General features: G+C 42.9%; 1 protein-coding gene across 1 annotated transcript in view; it reads right to left on the bottom strand.

Annotated features, from left to right (window-relative positions):
• Window positions 1–15434, bottom strand: part of Asic2 (acid sensing (proton gated) ion channel 2) — a 1020711-nt gene that overhangs the window by 42295 nt on the left and 962982 nt on the right. Inside the window, exon 3 of the mRNA XM_013016273.1 lies at window positions 14418–14545. Within this exon, the coding sequence (XP_012871727.1) occupies window positions 14418–14545 (128 nt within the window). The remainder of the gene's footprint in view (window positions 1–14417; window positions 14546–15434) is intronic.

Here is a 15434-nt window from a genome sequence, read left to right as displayed (position 1 = left end):
CTGAATACAGATTCAGCAAGTATTTGGTTGAGCTTTGTTTTGGGGTGGGAGTCATGGCTTGGTGTTAGCTTGAACTAGAGGGTGAAAAATAGGCTCATGTGCTATTTGAGATGAAGATTTCAGGCTAAAAATTCAGCACAAAGGAATCAGGAACAGAACATGGAAACTCAATAGTGCTTCCTTCATCACCCAAACCCAGTGCATTGGCTTGATAGATGGATGGGCAAACTGAAGACTCAGAGGGGAAAAGTGACTTTCTCAAAGTCACATACCAATGTTAATTAGTTCCAGGTAAATCAGGATGGGCTTTTGAAAGCAGGAAACCAGGGCTTAAGAGTTTTGCAGCAAAATCATTCATTTAACAAACATGTTCTGGATGCTTTGTAGGGCAAGGTCTTCTGCTGGTTTTAGAGATAATAATGAGGGTTATGGAAGGTGGCCTCAAGGAGCCCCCAGAACAGATAGGTGTCACAAGTACAAAGAGATGGTATAGCACAGGTGATAAGGGCTGCCTTGGCTGCAGGTGGCAGACTGGCAGATAGGATGGATGAATTGAAAAGCAAGCCTAAGACAAGGCAATATGGCAGCAGGAATAATACAGAGAGAAGTCCAGGACTGGTTGCGTGGCTCAAGTGGTGAACACTTGTTTAGTAAGTGTGAGACTCTGAATTCAAACTCCAGTACACCATATTGGCTTGAAGGTTATCAATTATACTTAAAAAAACCTTTTGGTTTTATTACTTTTCTCTGTTTTTTTAATATTTCATCAGTTTCTACTGTGATGCTAATTATTTCCCTTTTTGTGCTTACTTTTGGTTTAATCCACTCTTATGAGCTTCTTTAACAATAAAGCAAGGGTCATTGATTTGGGACTTTGTTTTTTTAATGGAAGTGTTTAAGGTAAATTCTAAGTGTCTAATATAAATTCTATAAACTTGCCTTCCTAGTGAACTTCTAGAGGAATCCACAAATTTTCATGTAATAGGTTTCCATTTTTTTCCCAGCTCCAAATGCTTTTTAATTTCCTCTTCTAATTTGGTTTTATCCATGGATTATTTAGAAGTGTGTAATTTTGCTTTTAAGTATTTGGGAGAGTTTCTAGGTATCTTTCTGTTACTGATTTCTAAATTAATTCCATTATGATTAGAACATACTTAGCATGAGTTGGATGATTTCCAATTTATTGAGGTTCATTATGATGGCTCAGAATGCAGTATATACCTTGGGTACATGTCTTGTGTGCCATTGTTACCTAAGGAGATGCATAAATGTCCATTAGATCAACTTGGTTGACAGTTAGTTGTATATAAATCCTCTATGTCCTTGCTGATACTTCTTTCTATCATCCTAGCAATTATTGAGAGGAATTTTTTTTCTTTCAAATTTCCAGCCATAATTGTAAATTTGTTTACTTTTCTTTGTGGTCATATTAGTTTTTACTTTATGTATTTTGAAGCTCTGATGCGTGGATATTTAGGCTTGTTAGGACCTCTTGATGAATTGAACTTTTCCTCATTATGAAATGACCCTCCTTATGTCTGGTGATATTATTTGCTCTGAAGCTCACTTTGTTTGATATTGGTGTAATCATTCCAATTTCCCTTTGATTACAGTAAGTATGGTACATATATTTCTCTCCTTTTGTTCCAACTCTTTGTATCTTTATATTTAAAATACATTTTTGGCTCTCTCTCTCTCTCAGGTTTGAACCTGGACTCCTGAGTTTGCTAGTGCTATACCACTTGAGTCACGGTGCCCGCCCTCCCTTTTGTATGCCAGTATTGGGCCTTGAACTCAGGGCTTGAGCACTGTCCCTTAGTTTTTTTTTTTTTTTCTCAAGACTAATATTCTACCACTTGAGCCACAGCTCTACTTCTGGGTTTTGGGTAGTAAATTGAAGATAAGAATATCATGGACTTTCCTGCCTGGGCTGGCTTCAAACTGTGATTTTTGGATCTTGGCTTCCTTAGTAGTTATGATTATAGGTGTGAGCCACTGGTACCCAATCATGTTGGTTATTTTTGAAATAAAGTCTTGCTTTTTGTTTGAGATGCCCCTGAGAGTGGCTGAGTCCACAGCACACAGATTATTCAACACAAATCAGCAGAGCCTTTAGCATGAACTCATCACATGGACAGAATTAAGTCTTTGTTTCAGAGACATAACAAAATTTGGAAATGGTACCTGTTGTCAACTACAGTGGGATAGGCAGATGTGTGTGACTTCCTAAATGTGAGAGTAGCTATAGTCCATATATGTGTGTGTGTGTGTGTGTGTGTGTGTGTATATATATATATATATATATATATATATATATATATATATATATATATATATATATATATATGGAGCTATCAACCAATCAGATCAACCCAATCCTATTTACCAGGGTCCCATCCAATCAGTAAGTGAATTAAATATCCCCTGTACAGATGGCTAGAAGGCAGGCATGGTGAAAAACTTTGCTAGGATATACATCCCATTTCATGAAAAGGAATTGTGGTCTCTAGTGACAGACTTGGTGGTAGGAAGGAAACACACACACACACATACACACACACACACACACACACACTTGACTTTAAACACATAAAAACAACTTTGCAAAAGTTGCTTTTCTAAAAAGGCAAACTTTGGAATCACAGGATTCTCCCACAACTCCACAGGTACTAGAAACAAAAATAAGGTTTGACAGAGTCTATCTACTGGGAAGGTATGGAGGACTAGTCTAGCAAGGAGGTGACCCTTGGTATGGGGAGTAGGTGTACTCTCCGTCTTCTCTAAGTAAATCTAAGAGTTAGATACCAGTTCCAAACTTTCAAATCTATACAACTAATACATGAGTATACAACAATTTATTCTTCTTAATACCTTCTTATCATTTTTTCCAGATCCTAGAGAGTTCCATTTCTTTCCTCTGAACAGCTCTCAGTCTGGCTTGCACCTTTCCAGAATTTTTCTGTGTGCTAATATGCAGACATCTATATTCCCTCAAATAGAGATTAGTATGTGGGTGCCATTAATACAAAGAGGGACACATATAATTGTGTATTACTCTGCAACTTGCATTTATTTTTCCCACTTACTAATATGTCTTGGAAACTTTTCTCAAGAAACCTACAAATATTCCTTGAAGAGGGAATGAGAACTAAATATGCATCATCCCCTCTCTTAATTTTACTATCTTATTGATGGAAATTAAACTTGTTTCTAAAATCATACTCTTACAAACAGTCCTGCAGAAATAATCGGCCTGCTTCTTGATGTGCATGTGTATTCATTTGCTGTGGGTAGATTCCAAGAAGTGCAACTATAGGTGGAAAGAATGCATGTTTTTATCTTGAATATGTTCTACCAAATCCCTACCCACCCTCAACACCTTTGTCATCTCTCTTCTACTGAGATGGATGGCCTCTTTGCTAGGTTCCAGCTCCCTTTTCTAAGCATTCCTTCTTGTGGTCCCCTTGGTCCTCCCTACAGACCCAGCTGCAACCCCAACTTCCTATTCTGTGTCATCCAAACGCATCAAGACCTCATTTGCAGGCCTCTGAGTGCTACTTTACAGCTTATGGCAGATAACCTGGGGTGCAAGGATTCTCATTTCAGAATGACTTTTCTTTCACAAGAAGATCTGCTTCTGAGTTTGGAGTAAATCAGTGAGCCAATATTGCCCAGGCCAGCCATTTATTCATTCATTGGTCTGTAGTGTTGGGTTCTGTGCTTGTGGTTGCAGAGTCCTGGCCTTCAAAGAGTTCTCCTTGGGCAAAATGACATGTAAATAATTATTGGAGTCATTCGTATTAGTAGCCAGATGGCTGTTGTTAAACATGCATTAAAGTGTGTGTGTGTGTAGGGGGGGGAGGGAGAGAGAGAGAGAGAGAGAGAGGGATTGCAGTAGGCAGGAGATCAGATGTGTTTAGGGGATAGAAGAGTATAAGAGATGAGCATGAAGATTTACTGGCCTACATAGAATGATTACTGGGGCTATCCAGCCTGTGTATCACAGCATAAACAAATGCAGGGCCTTCTATGGTCCTGATGTCTGGGAAACAGTTGTTTTTAAGCATGAAGGAGAATGGGAGTAGAACAGGAAAGAGATGCCTTTTTTAGGTACCCTGCTCCCCTGTCCTGCCAAGGGAGTGTGACAGCTGGTAGACCTGTTCATATTTTTCATCCATTATGGTTGATATCTCTAAGAGATGCTTGTGATTATTTTACCTACCCTGTGGGTAAAGGAAAGCTGAGACAGCTTTTAGTCTATATATGGAAGTGTCCTCTATGGATTTTTTTCTATTAAAAAAAATCAGAAACCAAGGCCATGCTGTGTGGAGTTTAGATAGTGAGCTGCTCATGAATCAAAAGATAACATAGTACTGGCCGGCAGGACCCAACCAAGGAACGTTCTGATTTATTAACTTGTCTCTTGAGTAAGATAAAGTAGGTGAATCAATAGACACTAGGCTTCCTTTCCACTGTCTGGGTCCAAGGAGGAAATAAGCCATGAAGAGAGATGAGCAACCAGATTTTGATGTCAGAGCCAACGCAAAGGCTATAAGACAGGCAGCTCTACCCAACAGATGCCAGAAAGGGTGGGAGCCACTGAAGTCCTGGACTTTGACCCAGGCCAGGGCTGCCACACCATGGTGACATTTCTGTTATTCTTCCCCCCTCCCCCATGTACTCAAAGGACTTTTCACTCACTCTCTCTCTTTTAGTTCCTAGTTTAAATTATATCCTATCTGAAGGTTAAGCAGAACTTGAACGGACTGTCAGTTATTGAAGTTAGCCCTCAGAAGGAATTCTACGATATTCCATCCACTCATCCTTCTATCTCAGCATGATAAAAACTCATCTTCCCATAAGAACTCTAAAGTTTTATGTATACAGATAGGATTCTTAATCCTGGATTGATGATTGATTGATGACTGGTTGCCTTTCCTCTTGCTAGACTATAACCTCTGAAGAGAACTCGGCCTGTCTTGTTGACTGCAGTGTCCTCTAATGCATGCCTGACACATGAAAGGTCTTCAATAAGCGAGTCAACATGGCATGATCAAGGAGCAGGGCAGGATGAAGGCTCAAGGCCTGTGTGTGGGACATAAGGATCAGAGGCATATGTGCTGGACAGCTGTGGGATATAGCATTGGGATAGGAGGTAGCTAGAAGCAGGATGTGGAATTTAGCCTTTATTCCATGGGTTAGGAAAGACATTAGTAGGTATCCATTACAGTGCAACAGGATAAAGTTTTTCTCTCATATATTCACTCTATCAATAGAATTTATGAAGTCCCTTCCTTATGAAGGCATTATATAAAATGCAGAGACATGAATAACTGAGTAGAGTCATCGCCTCAAAGAGTTCCCTGTCTGGTAGGGGAAACTGATAAGTAAGCAGGTGAGTAAAAGGTGTGTATTTATGATATAAATCTCCATTAGACACTACTCCAGGATGGCCTTTGGAGGATGGCATAGCACAGTGGAGTTGAATCCTGTAGGAGCTGGGTGAAGAGAGGGTGGGAAGGGGGTGGCTGGCAGAAGAAAAGGGGAGAGAGGACATGCTGCTTGGGGTGAACACACAGTAGAATGTAGCTGGTGTGTTGTGTGGGAAGCAGGGGCAGTAGGAATTGGACCAGGAAGGGAAGATGACAGGAGCTGGACCAGGGAGGTTTGTGTCTAGATTTCTGGCTCTTTATTCTCTGGTTCACCAGACGAGGAAGATGCTCTGTGTTTACAAAGATCGTGCTGATGCAGAGAATGGGTTATGGAGGCCAGGATGAGCAAGAAGACCAGAGGAGTAACGGCTGTTCTTATCCAGATGAGGAATCATGAAGAGCTGAATTGAAGTAGGGCCTGAGGTGAGGGATGATATTTATTAGGCACTTACTGAATGCCAAGGGCTTCCCTACAAGGATATATATATATATATATATATATGTATATATATATGTATGTATATATATATTGCTTATATATAATGCATATATATATATATATATATATATTCACTTAGTCCCCTAGTTATCTTCAGGTTTAGGACCCATTATCAGACCTATTTTACAGAAGGGGAGAATGAGGCACAAGTCCATAAATAGTGAATGGGGATTTTTCCTCTCCCTGGACCATGTACAGGGTGGGAGAAATCTGAAAAGAATAGCAATTGGGTGGGACAAGATGTGGAAACAGGGGACGAGAATGAGTTTAGCTGGCTATTGATTTGAGATGTCCATGGGACTCCAAGGGAGAGAGATGTTTGGGAACTTTAGAGAAAATGTCCCTGGAACTCCAAAAGGGAGTTCTGTTTGAGTATTGTAAGGGTTTGGCACTCAGGTAAGATGCCTAGGCTGAGGGTGGCTTTGATGCATGGAAATGACTGGGCTCATTTCAGGAGACAGCAGACTGAGGGAGGACAAAAACAGCATCCTGGAATACCCAATATGTAAGGGACTGAAAGAGAGAAGGTAGAGAGGTGGGAGGAAGGCCAGACAAGACTGGTTAAAAGTGTTTCAGGAAGAGACATAGGCCAGCAATCCATATGCTATTGAGAAAGAAGGTAAAGACAGAGGTAAAGACAGAAGAGTGTCCTTGTCAGTCATGATCGAGTTTGGCTCCAAAGATTCCATGAGCAGCTTTGATGAAAAAAAGTTTCAGTGGAGAGCTAGAAGTGAGCTGGGAAGTAATAGGGAGAGGCAATCCACAATCCACATAGCAAGTATCGACATCTCCTTGGAGAGTGTTAGGAAAGGAAGAAGAAGGAGAGAACACAAAGAAGAGGGGAAAGGACATCTTGAGAATATTTTGTGTGATTCCCTGTTTGACTTTTTCAACAGACTCTGGGCACGGTACCTACTTTCTCCTAGCCAATCAATACTTTTATTTTTGTTAGTACTGGAGTTGGAACTTAGGACCTTGTGTTTACTTGGCAGGAGATATACCACTTGAACCATACCCCAGTCCTTTCTTGTGATGTAGTTAGTTTTCAGGTACAGTTTCAGGTACATTACCCAAACTGGCCTGGACCATGATCATCCTGCCTAGTTGGACTCAGGTGTACACCTAGCTTACTGATTGAGATGGGGTCTTGCTAACTTTTTGCCTGAGCTTCCTGATCTTCACCTCTTGAGTAGCAAAGATGATAGAGGTAAGCCACCTAGCCTAATCAACAATTTCATTTTTTGTGTGTGTGTGTGTGTGCTGGTCCTGGGTCTTGAGCTCAGGACCAGGGTGTTATCCCTGAGCTTCTTTTTCTCAAGGCTAACATTTTACCACTTGAGCCAGTGCTCCACTTCTGGCTTTTATTTTTGGGGTGTGCGTATGTGTGGGGTAGTTTGTTGGAGATAAGAGTCTCATGAACTTTCCTGCTTCGTCTGGTTTGGAACAGCAATCCTCAGATCTCAGCCTCCTTTGTAGCTATTAGGATTATAGGCATGAGCCGCCAGTACCCAGTTTAACATTTTTTGCAAGAATCTTTCTTATCCCTCTCTCACATCTGCCTCAACTCCATCCTGGGAAAAAACAGACTCGTATTATTCAGAAAAAAAGGAATGATGAGGAAGCGGCACTGTGGCTTACAGTGGTAGAGTGGTAGCCTTGAGCAAAAAGCTCAGGGATAACACCCATGCCCTGAGTTCAATCCCCACGACAATGACAACCACCACCACCACCACCACCACCACCAGAAGATGAAAACCTAATTCTTGGAGAGGCCATCTGAAGATGGTGGCTGAGTGGAAAGAATGATTAAGTAGCTAAGTTAGTAGTTGCTTAACTGATTCTCATTTTTGATCTGTTTGGGAGAAATAATGTATTCTGCGAATGTGAAGGGAATGGCTGAAGGTCTAGCTGGTGATCTTGCCTTCTGGAACATTCCCAATGCTTCAATAAGGGTGGAACTGGATGCTGCCATATTTATTTGACTCCAGCTTTGGCAGTTTGGGAGACACTGAGGACATGTATAATGAATTCTTCCCTCTGCCTTGAAAACTGGCAACACCCACTGGGCAAGCCTCCACTTGCATTGGGGACCATGTAACATAGATATTAAGGACTATGAACAGGTTGTCAGATTGACAAATGAGTCTTCTCTTTTGAAAAGCATTTAGGAAGTTGAGTTTGGAAGCTTGAGAGGAGCTGTCACAAGCCAGTGGTAGATACCTTACCCAACAACTGGGTCTTTTTATATGGGGCCGAGACGGCAGATAATGGTTTGTTATTGTGAGCCATGTGGCATTTCTTACAAATGTTGGAAATGCGGCTGACCTTCAGCCACAGGCCCAGGTTTCTTCAGGAGCCAACTGTGCTCAGGCTTCCTTCCAAAGACTTCATTGGAGTCAGTAGGACCTAAACAATTATGTTTGCGTTTATTGCCAGCCTCCACTTGGCAGGTAGGCAACTGTTAGATGCAGGGTGTGGTGTGGAAGGGTTGTAACTATGGGGTTTCTGAAGGGATGTTGGATGCAGCTCAACTAAGCCACCCCCATAAAAATCCAGGTGTGGTTGGGGAACCTTATTCTTTTTTGGGGGGGTCTGGTCGTGGGGCCTGAACTCTGGGCCTGGGCGCTGTCCCTCAGCAATTCAGGTCAAGGCTAGCGCTCTACCCCTTGAGCCACAGTGCCACTTCCGGCTTTTTTCTTTTTGCTTATGTGGTGCTGAAGAATCGAACCCAGGGCCTCATGCATGCAAGGCAAGCACTCTACCACTGAGCTACCTTCCCAACCCCAAGGGAACCTTATTCTTGATGATTCAAACCTGCTGGTAAGAGGGGCTTCTTACCCTGGGCCCTCAAGGTGTTTCTGAGACTATCAAATAGAAAAACCCAAGATATGTTTACCAGGGGATTTCTGAACAGTGATTTCCAGATTCATTTTCAAGGCCCAGTCACAAGTACAAATGAGATGGTGGAATGAACAATGGATGAATACATAGATAAACATTTGGAGATCAAGAATCACCACTAGATGCCCTGGGGGAGATGGTGAGAGATATCAAATAGTGTCTGTGAGTCCCTCACAATTAGCAACCACCTTGAATTAGGGGCAAAGAACCTGACTCTGGATGTCAATATGGAAGACAGTTCAGTGTGGTGTCTTGTCCTGTGACATATCCCAGCTTGGTGCTTCCAAATATGACTGCTCATTCATTTAAGTTCTGCCTGACCCTCATCTGTTCATGCACTCCATCTATACTGCATATGGCTTCCAGATCTGTAAGCCTTGGCTTCTTTAAGTTTATAGCTACAAGTAATGATACTATTTTCTATCAGCCTCTTTTAGCAGCCTCAGGGGAAGAAGGCAGATGTTGAGGCTAGAGAGCTGAGGCTAGCCTCCTCAGGCATTCTCAAAGGCTAGAATCCGGGCATGTTACAGGCACCCCAGGAATACACAGGTTTTAGATCAGGTAGTGTTGTGATCACTCTGTATGTGGCCTTAGTTAGGGGCATGGCAGTGCATTTCTCCTAAAGTTTTAGGGATGTTATCCCCTTCCCCCACTTTTCACCAGCAGGAGCCCAAGTTCTGCCTCTCAAGGCTAGGATGGGTTCATCTCACATCTGTGTTACAACTTATCTGCATAGAACCCCATGCGAGCTGGCGGGAGGAGAGTAGTCAGCCACTGGAAGAGCAGGGAGTAAGTATAAAACTGCTGTTGGCCAAATTACCAGGTAACCCCTGTGTCCTCGAGACCATACAGACAGAGACTCCTAGGAGTATGTTCTAGAGGCTGCATCAGGCCATCTCATTGAATCCTCTCATCCTACAGATGGGAAGTGAGGATGAGCTGTTTGAGTACCATGGACACAGTCAAGATTGGGATCTAGGCTTCTGGGCTTGTCCTCCAAAGCAATGGGCCAGCCTTGTTTCTCTGGGGAACCAGGGTAAGAAAAGGTTCAATGGCCAATTCCTCCCCGGTGTGGCTCCAGTGCACCCTGTCCCGGAGAGCCTGCCTGTTTTCCAACCACGTAGTGTGGTGGAGCAGAACGCACACAGGCATGGGGACCTGATAGATCTGGGCTCAGAGCCCAGCCCTACTACTCCTCTAGCTACATGACCTTGAGCAAGCTAGTTAACCATGCAGTTTTGTCATCTGGAACGCGGAGATAATACCACCTTCCCTCTTGGGGTCGGTGAGGGGATTGAACACAGTCGGGAATGGCGAGGACCTTGGCTTAATGCCTGCAGCTGGTGCACACTCATTTAGTTTTAGCCACCCCCATCCTTCTTCTGTCCAAAGGGCCATTTCTGCTCCTAGGATTTCACCTTATTCCCTGTCTCAGCTAGCAGAGGATCCAGGGTTGTGCAAGGCTCCAACCAGAGGAGCATCTCTCGGGTGTCCAGGAAGGCAGGACTGTACCTTGACTTAATTGAATTTAAGGCGATTACAGATTGTCAAACGCAATCTTTGGTTTGGTTTATAGCCCAAGAGTATTGTTTGGGGATTATGAAACAAAATGGAAAAACTCTATAAAATGTGTTTATGTGTGTAATTATGTATGAATAGGAGGATCTTTTTTTCATTATACAAAGACCATCCCATTTATAACTTGGTCCCTTCAGGTCACCTGTTCCTCTCAGGATTCTCACTCTGCAATCAGTTTTCCTAGAATGATTCATATGAACCTCCCAGGAAAAGGCTTTCTGTAAACACATGTTTTGCCACCTCTGGCCTTCTTGCAAGGTTTCCCAGCACTTTGGAGCTGAGGCAGCAATGTGCCTGAGCCATAGATTGCAAGATGCCCTCATGGTTTTAAGTTTCACCAAGAAAGAGGGGGGAAAAAATCACTGTTTATTGTCATGGTAAGATTTGATTAATCATTAAACAAATCCTGACTTCAGAAATGTCAACATGTAGCTAGCTGGGCACCACTGACTCAGTGAGATTCGGTCCTCCAATTAGCCAGCAAAAAGCTAGTCTGGAGGTGTTGCTCAAGTGGTAGAGGTTCATCCATGAGCAAGCAAACGGAGAGTACAAAGCCCTGAATTCAAGACCCCATACCAGAAAAAGAAAGACAGGAAGAATGAAAGAGTTAAAATGTGAAGAAAACAAATGAATCATGTAGTCAATGACATTTAATGTTTGAATAACACTGTCAACTAGGCTTGTTAGCACATAGCAGAATGAGAATGGACAAATGAAGGCTAGTCCCCAGGTTATATTTGGATTGACATTAATTTCCTCTGTTAAAGACAATACTTTTTCTGTGGGTTCCATGAGGGCAAAGACAGGGGTCTGTTCTGTTTGTCACAACATCAGTCATAGTAGATACTCAACAAATATTTGCTGAATGAATAAATAAAAATAAAGCCACATTAGGAAAGATGTGGAAAGAACAGAGAAGAAAATGAATCATTCACAATTCCCCCACTGTGGGTATTTTGGCTTATTTCCTTCAAGTCTTATTTCCTATGAATATGCTCTTTTATATATTGGTAAACATAATGTATTATTAGATTTAGCTCTGGGATGTGCTTTTGTATTTCTCTATTAATATGAATGAAATGATGAAGCGAGATGATGTGGAAATGCTTTGAGGACTGTAAAATGTTTAACAAATATCTTATTATTAGTTATAATAAGCACAGAAATGCTGATATGAATGGGGTTGATTTGCTGAGCATATCCTTCAAAGCAAACTACTCTACTCTGGGAAGCTGGGATGTGCTCTGTTTCTTCATCATGCTCACTGTGGGGGGTCTCTCTGTTTCGTAGTGGGAAGAGAAATAGAGACTTAAAGCTTCTTAGAAATCATCAGTTCCAATTTTCTACTCAGCCCAGAAATTTCCTCCATAGCACGAATGGAAGGTGGGCCTAACCCGGAAAGGGGCGGGTGGGGTGGGGGTGGGTACTAAGTGCATCTCAGGCTGCTGAGTTAATAGCTACTTCCAAGAACTTCTCTTCTGCAGCTGGTGTTATGGGTAGGGTGGTTGCTCACTTACACTGCATACTACTAACAAGCTAGACACCAAGGAATGCCACCACAAGGGGTACATTCAGCAGACCACCAAGTCAGACTTGCCTCAGACAATATGTCTAAAGTTTACCTTTCAAGAGTTCAAGAATTCCTCTGCATATCAGTTGGTCTACCCCGTGCCCAGTCCTTTGCAGGCAATATGGATCTGCTCACACAATGTAACAAAGTGCTGACAGAAGATCTGCCCTTGACCACATTCCAGCTTGGTTCTCCTGAGCCTCTTCTCCACTAACCTTTAACCCTAGCCCATGAGGGCTTACACAAACATTAACACAGTTTCTAGGAGCTCAAAGCTGTCAAAAACAAGTACCATTCACTCCAGCTGATATCTGAAGACTGGAGCCTTTGTGAGAAGGTAGGGGCTCAACTTGAATAAGCACCAGTTAACAAACCCAGGTGGGTTTTACATGGACCATTCCTCTTTCCTGCTTGAACTTGGCCTGGGCACTGTCCCTTACTTAGCTTTTTGACTCAAGGCTAGTGTTCTACCACTTAAGCCATAGCTCTACTTCTGGCTTTTCAGTGGTTAATTAGAGATGACAATCTCACAGACTTTCTTGCCTGGGTTGGTTTTGAACTGTGATCCTCAGATTTCGGCTTCCTAAGTAGCTTAGTGCATTTTATGATTTTTTTTTCTAATTCTGTTCAAGCCCTTCCTATCTGTCCCTCTTCCTCTTTCCTCATTCTCTGTGGACATACCCAATCATTTCTATATAGATTCAAATTGTGTTCTGTTCATCCTGGACCTTGTCCTTATGGCAATAGCATTTTTCTTTTTCTGCACTCACTTGGCTTTTGTGCTCTAGGCTGGTGCTCTATGACTTGAACCACACCTCCACTTGTGGCTTTTGCTAGTTGACTGGAGATAAGATAAGCTTTCCTGCCCAGGCTAACTTTGAACTGGGATCCTTAGATCCTGAGTAGGTAGGATTACAGGCATGAGCCACTGGCACCTGGAAGCAACAGCATATTACAGATGGAAATTTCACCTTACTATGTCCACTTATGTCTGGCTTTGCTCATTTCTGACAGTTCTCAAGAGGTTCCCAGTTTACCTGTCTGTCTGTCCACCTTTGCTGGATAATCCATATTCTCACTCTTTCTGCCTCTCAACTTCTGGGCCTTGAACTTCCTTCCTGACATCCATGTAATCCTCTTTGTTCTCAGGAAGGCACTTTTCTGGTTACGCTGTTTGGATCCTGGCTTACCCATCCATTTCTGCATATAGTGGGCAGCATACGCCCCAATCTCTGAGGCTCATAGAGGCCAGACTAACCTCCCAGAGCTCCCTCCATCTGTTGGCAGGAGAGGCTGACCTTAGTTTACACCAACCGCCCCCTGTCCAAAACAGGAGGCCTAAAATCATCCACTCTCCTAGGGACTTAAAAAAATGTAGCCCACTTTCAGACTCATAACCAGTTTTTTTTTAACATACCATATTGCTTTATAAAATGGCTAAACAGCTGGGAACAATGCCACGTGGAAGATGGCCTTTGAGTCAAAATTTAAAAACAGGTCAGACTACTCAGTTTCAAGTGTACATCTTTCCTTACTGCCTAGTCATGGCTCTCCTGAGTCTTCCCTCTTCTTACGGCCCTAGACTGTGCTCCTATCATGTAGCAACTCCACTCTGCTTGGAGCCATCCAAAACAAGTTGTCTTGGGTGATTTGGCTGAAGACTTCTGCTATGTCCTCATCTCTTCAACTTCTATTCTAGGCAAACCAGACCAAAAATATCCAGGAGATGAGAGGGGGGGGGCTGGTATCTGTATCCCTCTGCCATCCTGCTTTGAGATTTCCATCCTACTGAGATTCTGCTAAGGATTCCCTTCTGAGATGTGAAACTCATTTCAAACATGAGGCGGTGCCAGCCCTCCTTCTGTGAACTGGCAGCTTTCCTGCAGTGATTGTGGCTGGCTGAGTATGGACCCCGTCCCTGGGCTATATCAAGGGGTGGGAGGGTAGAAACCCATGTAGGAGAGTTCACTCCACTTAACTATGGCAAGGAAATGATTTTCCCAGGCCTTTTCTTTATGTTGGCTGCTTTGAATTAATCCAAGTGACGGACTATCAGATGCTGGTGAGCACTTTCCTTGAGCATTCAAATAACTTTTGTAAAAAGTATTAACCTGTAAAGAAAAGTCTACCATGATAGTATGTTGTGGGAAAAAAGTCTTCAACCATTCAGTAAGAAAAGAAAGCAAGCTGAGTTTCCCTGCACACTCAATTTTAGGAGCCAATGAGTAGAGTAGGAGAATCGAGGAAGGAGGTCAGCCAGCATCCTTCTCTAGTTTCAGGGTAAAACCCTTTACTGTGAATGGACCCAAGCTCCATTCCAAGCTTCTCGGGCAGATTCAGAGCCTGCCAGAGTGGGCTTTGCATTTCTCCCATCAGGTCTCTGAGGGTAGCTGGGGTAGGCTGAGGATCACTGACCTGGGGAGCCCAGGAAACTTACCCTCTGCTCCTGTGTGGCTACGAAGGTCTGGAACCCTGGAGCCACCCCAAATCCCAGCTCCTGAATGAAAGGCGGCTCAGATTGACTGTGGATTTGAACTTTCACTCCCGCTTCAAATGTCGTTTCCTCTGAAAGAACAAAGGTGGACAGAGGTATGGGTCAGTGACAGATGCTCAGGGTTGAAAAGTTCAAGATGTCCAAAGGTCCATGATGGATGATTGTGTCCAGAGAGATATTCACACCCATGTTGCTGGATACTGAATGTGTGACCTTATACAGCAAAAGGGTCAGTATCAGTGTCATTAAGTGAAAGTTCTTGAGATGGAGAAATTGTCCTGGATTATGTGGGTAGGTCCAAAGTAATCACAGAGGTCTTTGTGAGAGGATTCTGGAGATCTGTCAGAGAAAATGGAAAGATGCCACACTGTTGATTTTTGAAGATGGAGGGGGAGACTCAAGCTAAGGGATGGAGGCAGCTTCTAGAAGCTGGAAAAAGCTTTCCCCTGATAGACTCCTGAGAGGGACAGAGACCTGCCAACAACCTTGATTTGAATAAACCTAGCCAAACCCATTTGGATCTTTGACTTGAAGAATTTTAAGATAACCAATTTGTGTTCTTTCTAGCCACCAAGTTTGTAGCACACTGTTTCAGCCACAATGGGAAATACTTTCAGGTCAGTTAGGCCAACTGCTTGTCTTAGTCACCAAATCTGTGGAATGGAATTATGAGGAAAGTAAAGGAATAACTTCCTTTTCAAGACTAGCTGCCTTCCAGCCTTGGAAGGATTCTTTGAATTACTTCATATTTTATTTTATCTTTTATTATGATTTTATTATCTAAGTTGGTGTACACAAGAGTTTCAACGGAACATATCAGTTTATGAGCAATGTGCACTTCTTTTTTGGGGGGGAGGGGTTGGTCATGGGGCCTGAACTCTGGGCCTGGGCGCTGTCCCTCAGCTCTTCAGCTCAAGGCTAGTGCTCTACCACTTGAGCCACAGTGCCACTTCTGGCTTT

Source organism: Dipodomys ordii, unplaced genomic scaffold (genome assembly GCF_000151885.1).
Source record: "Dipodomys ordii isolate 6190 unplaced genomic scaffold, Dord_2.0 Scaffold31, whole genome shotgun sequence".
Taxonomy (NCBI): Eukaryota; Metazoa; Chordata; class Mammalia; order Rodentia; family Heteromyidae; genus Dipodomys; species Dipodomys ordii.
The sequence above is the reverse complement of the archived record's forward strand: the minus strand, read 5'-3'. Positions and strand labels throughout refer to the sequence as shown.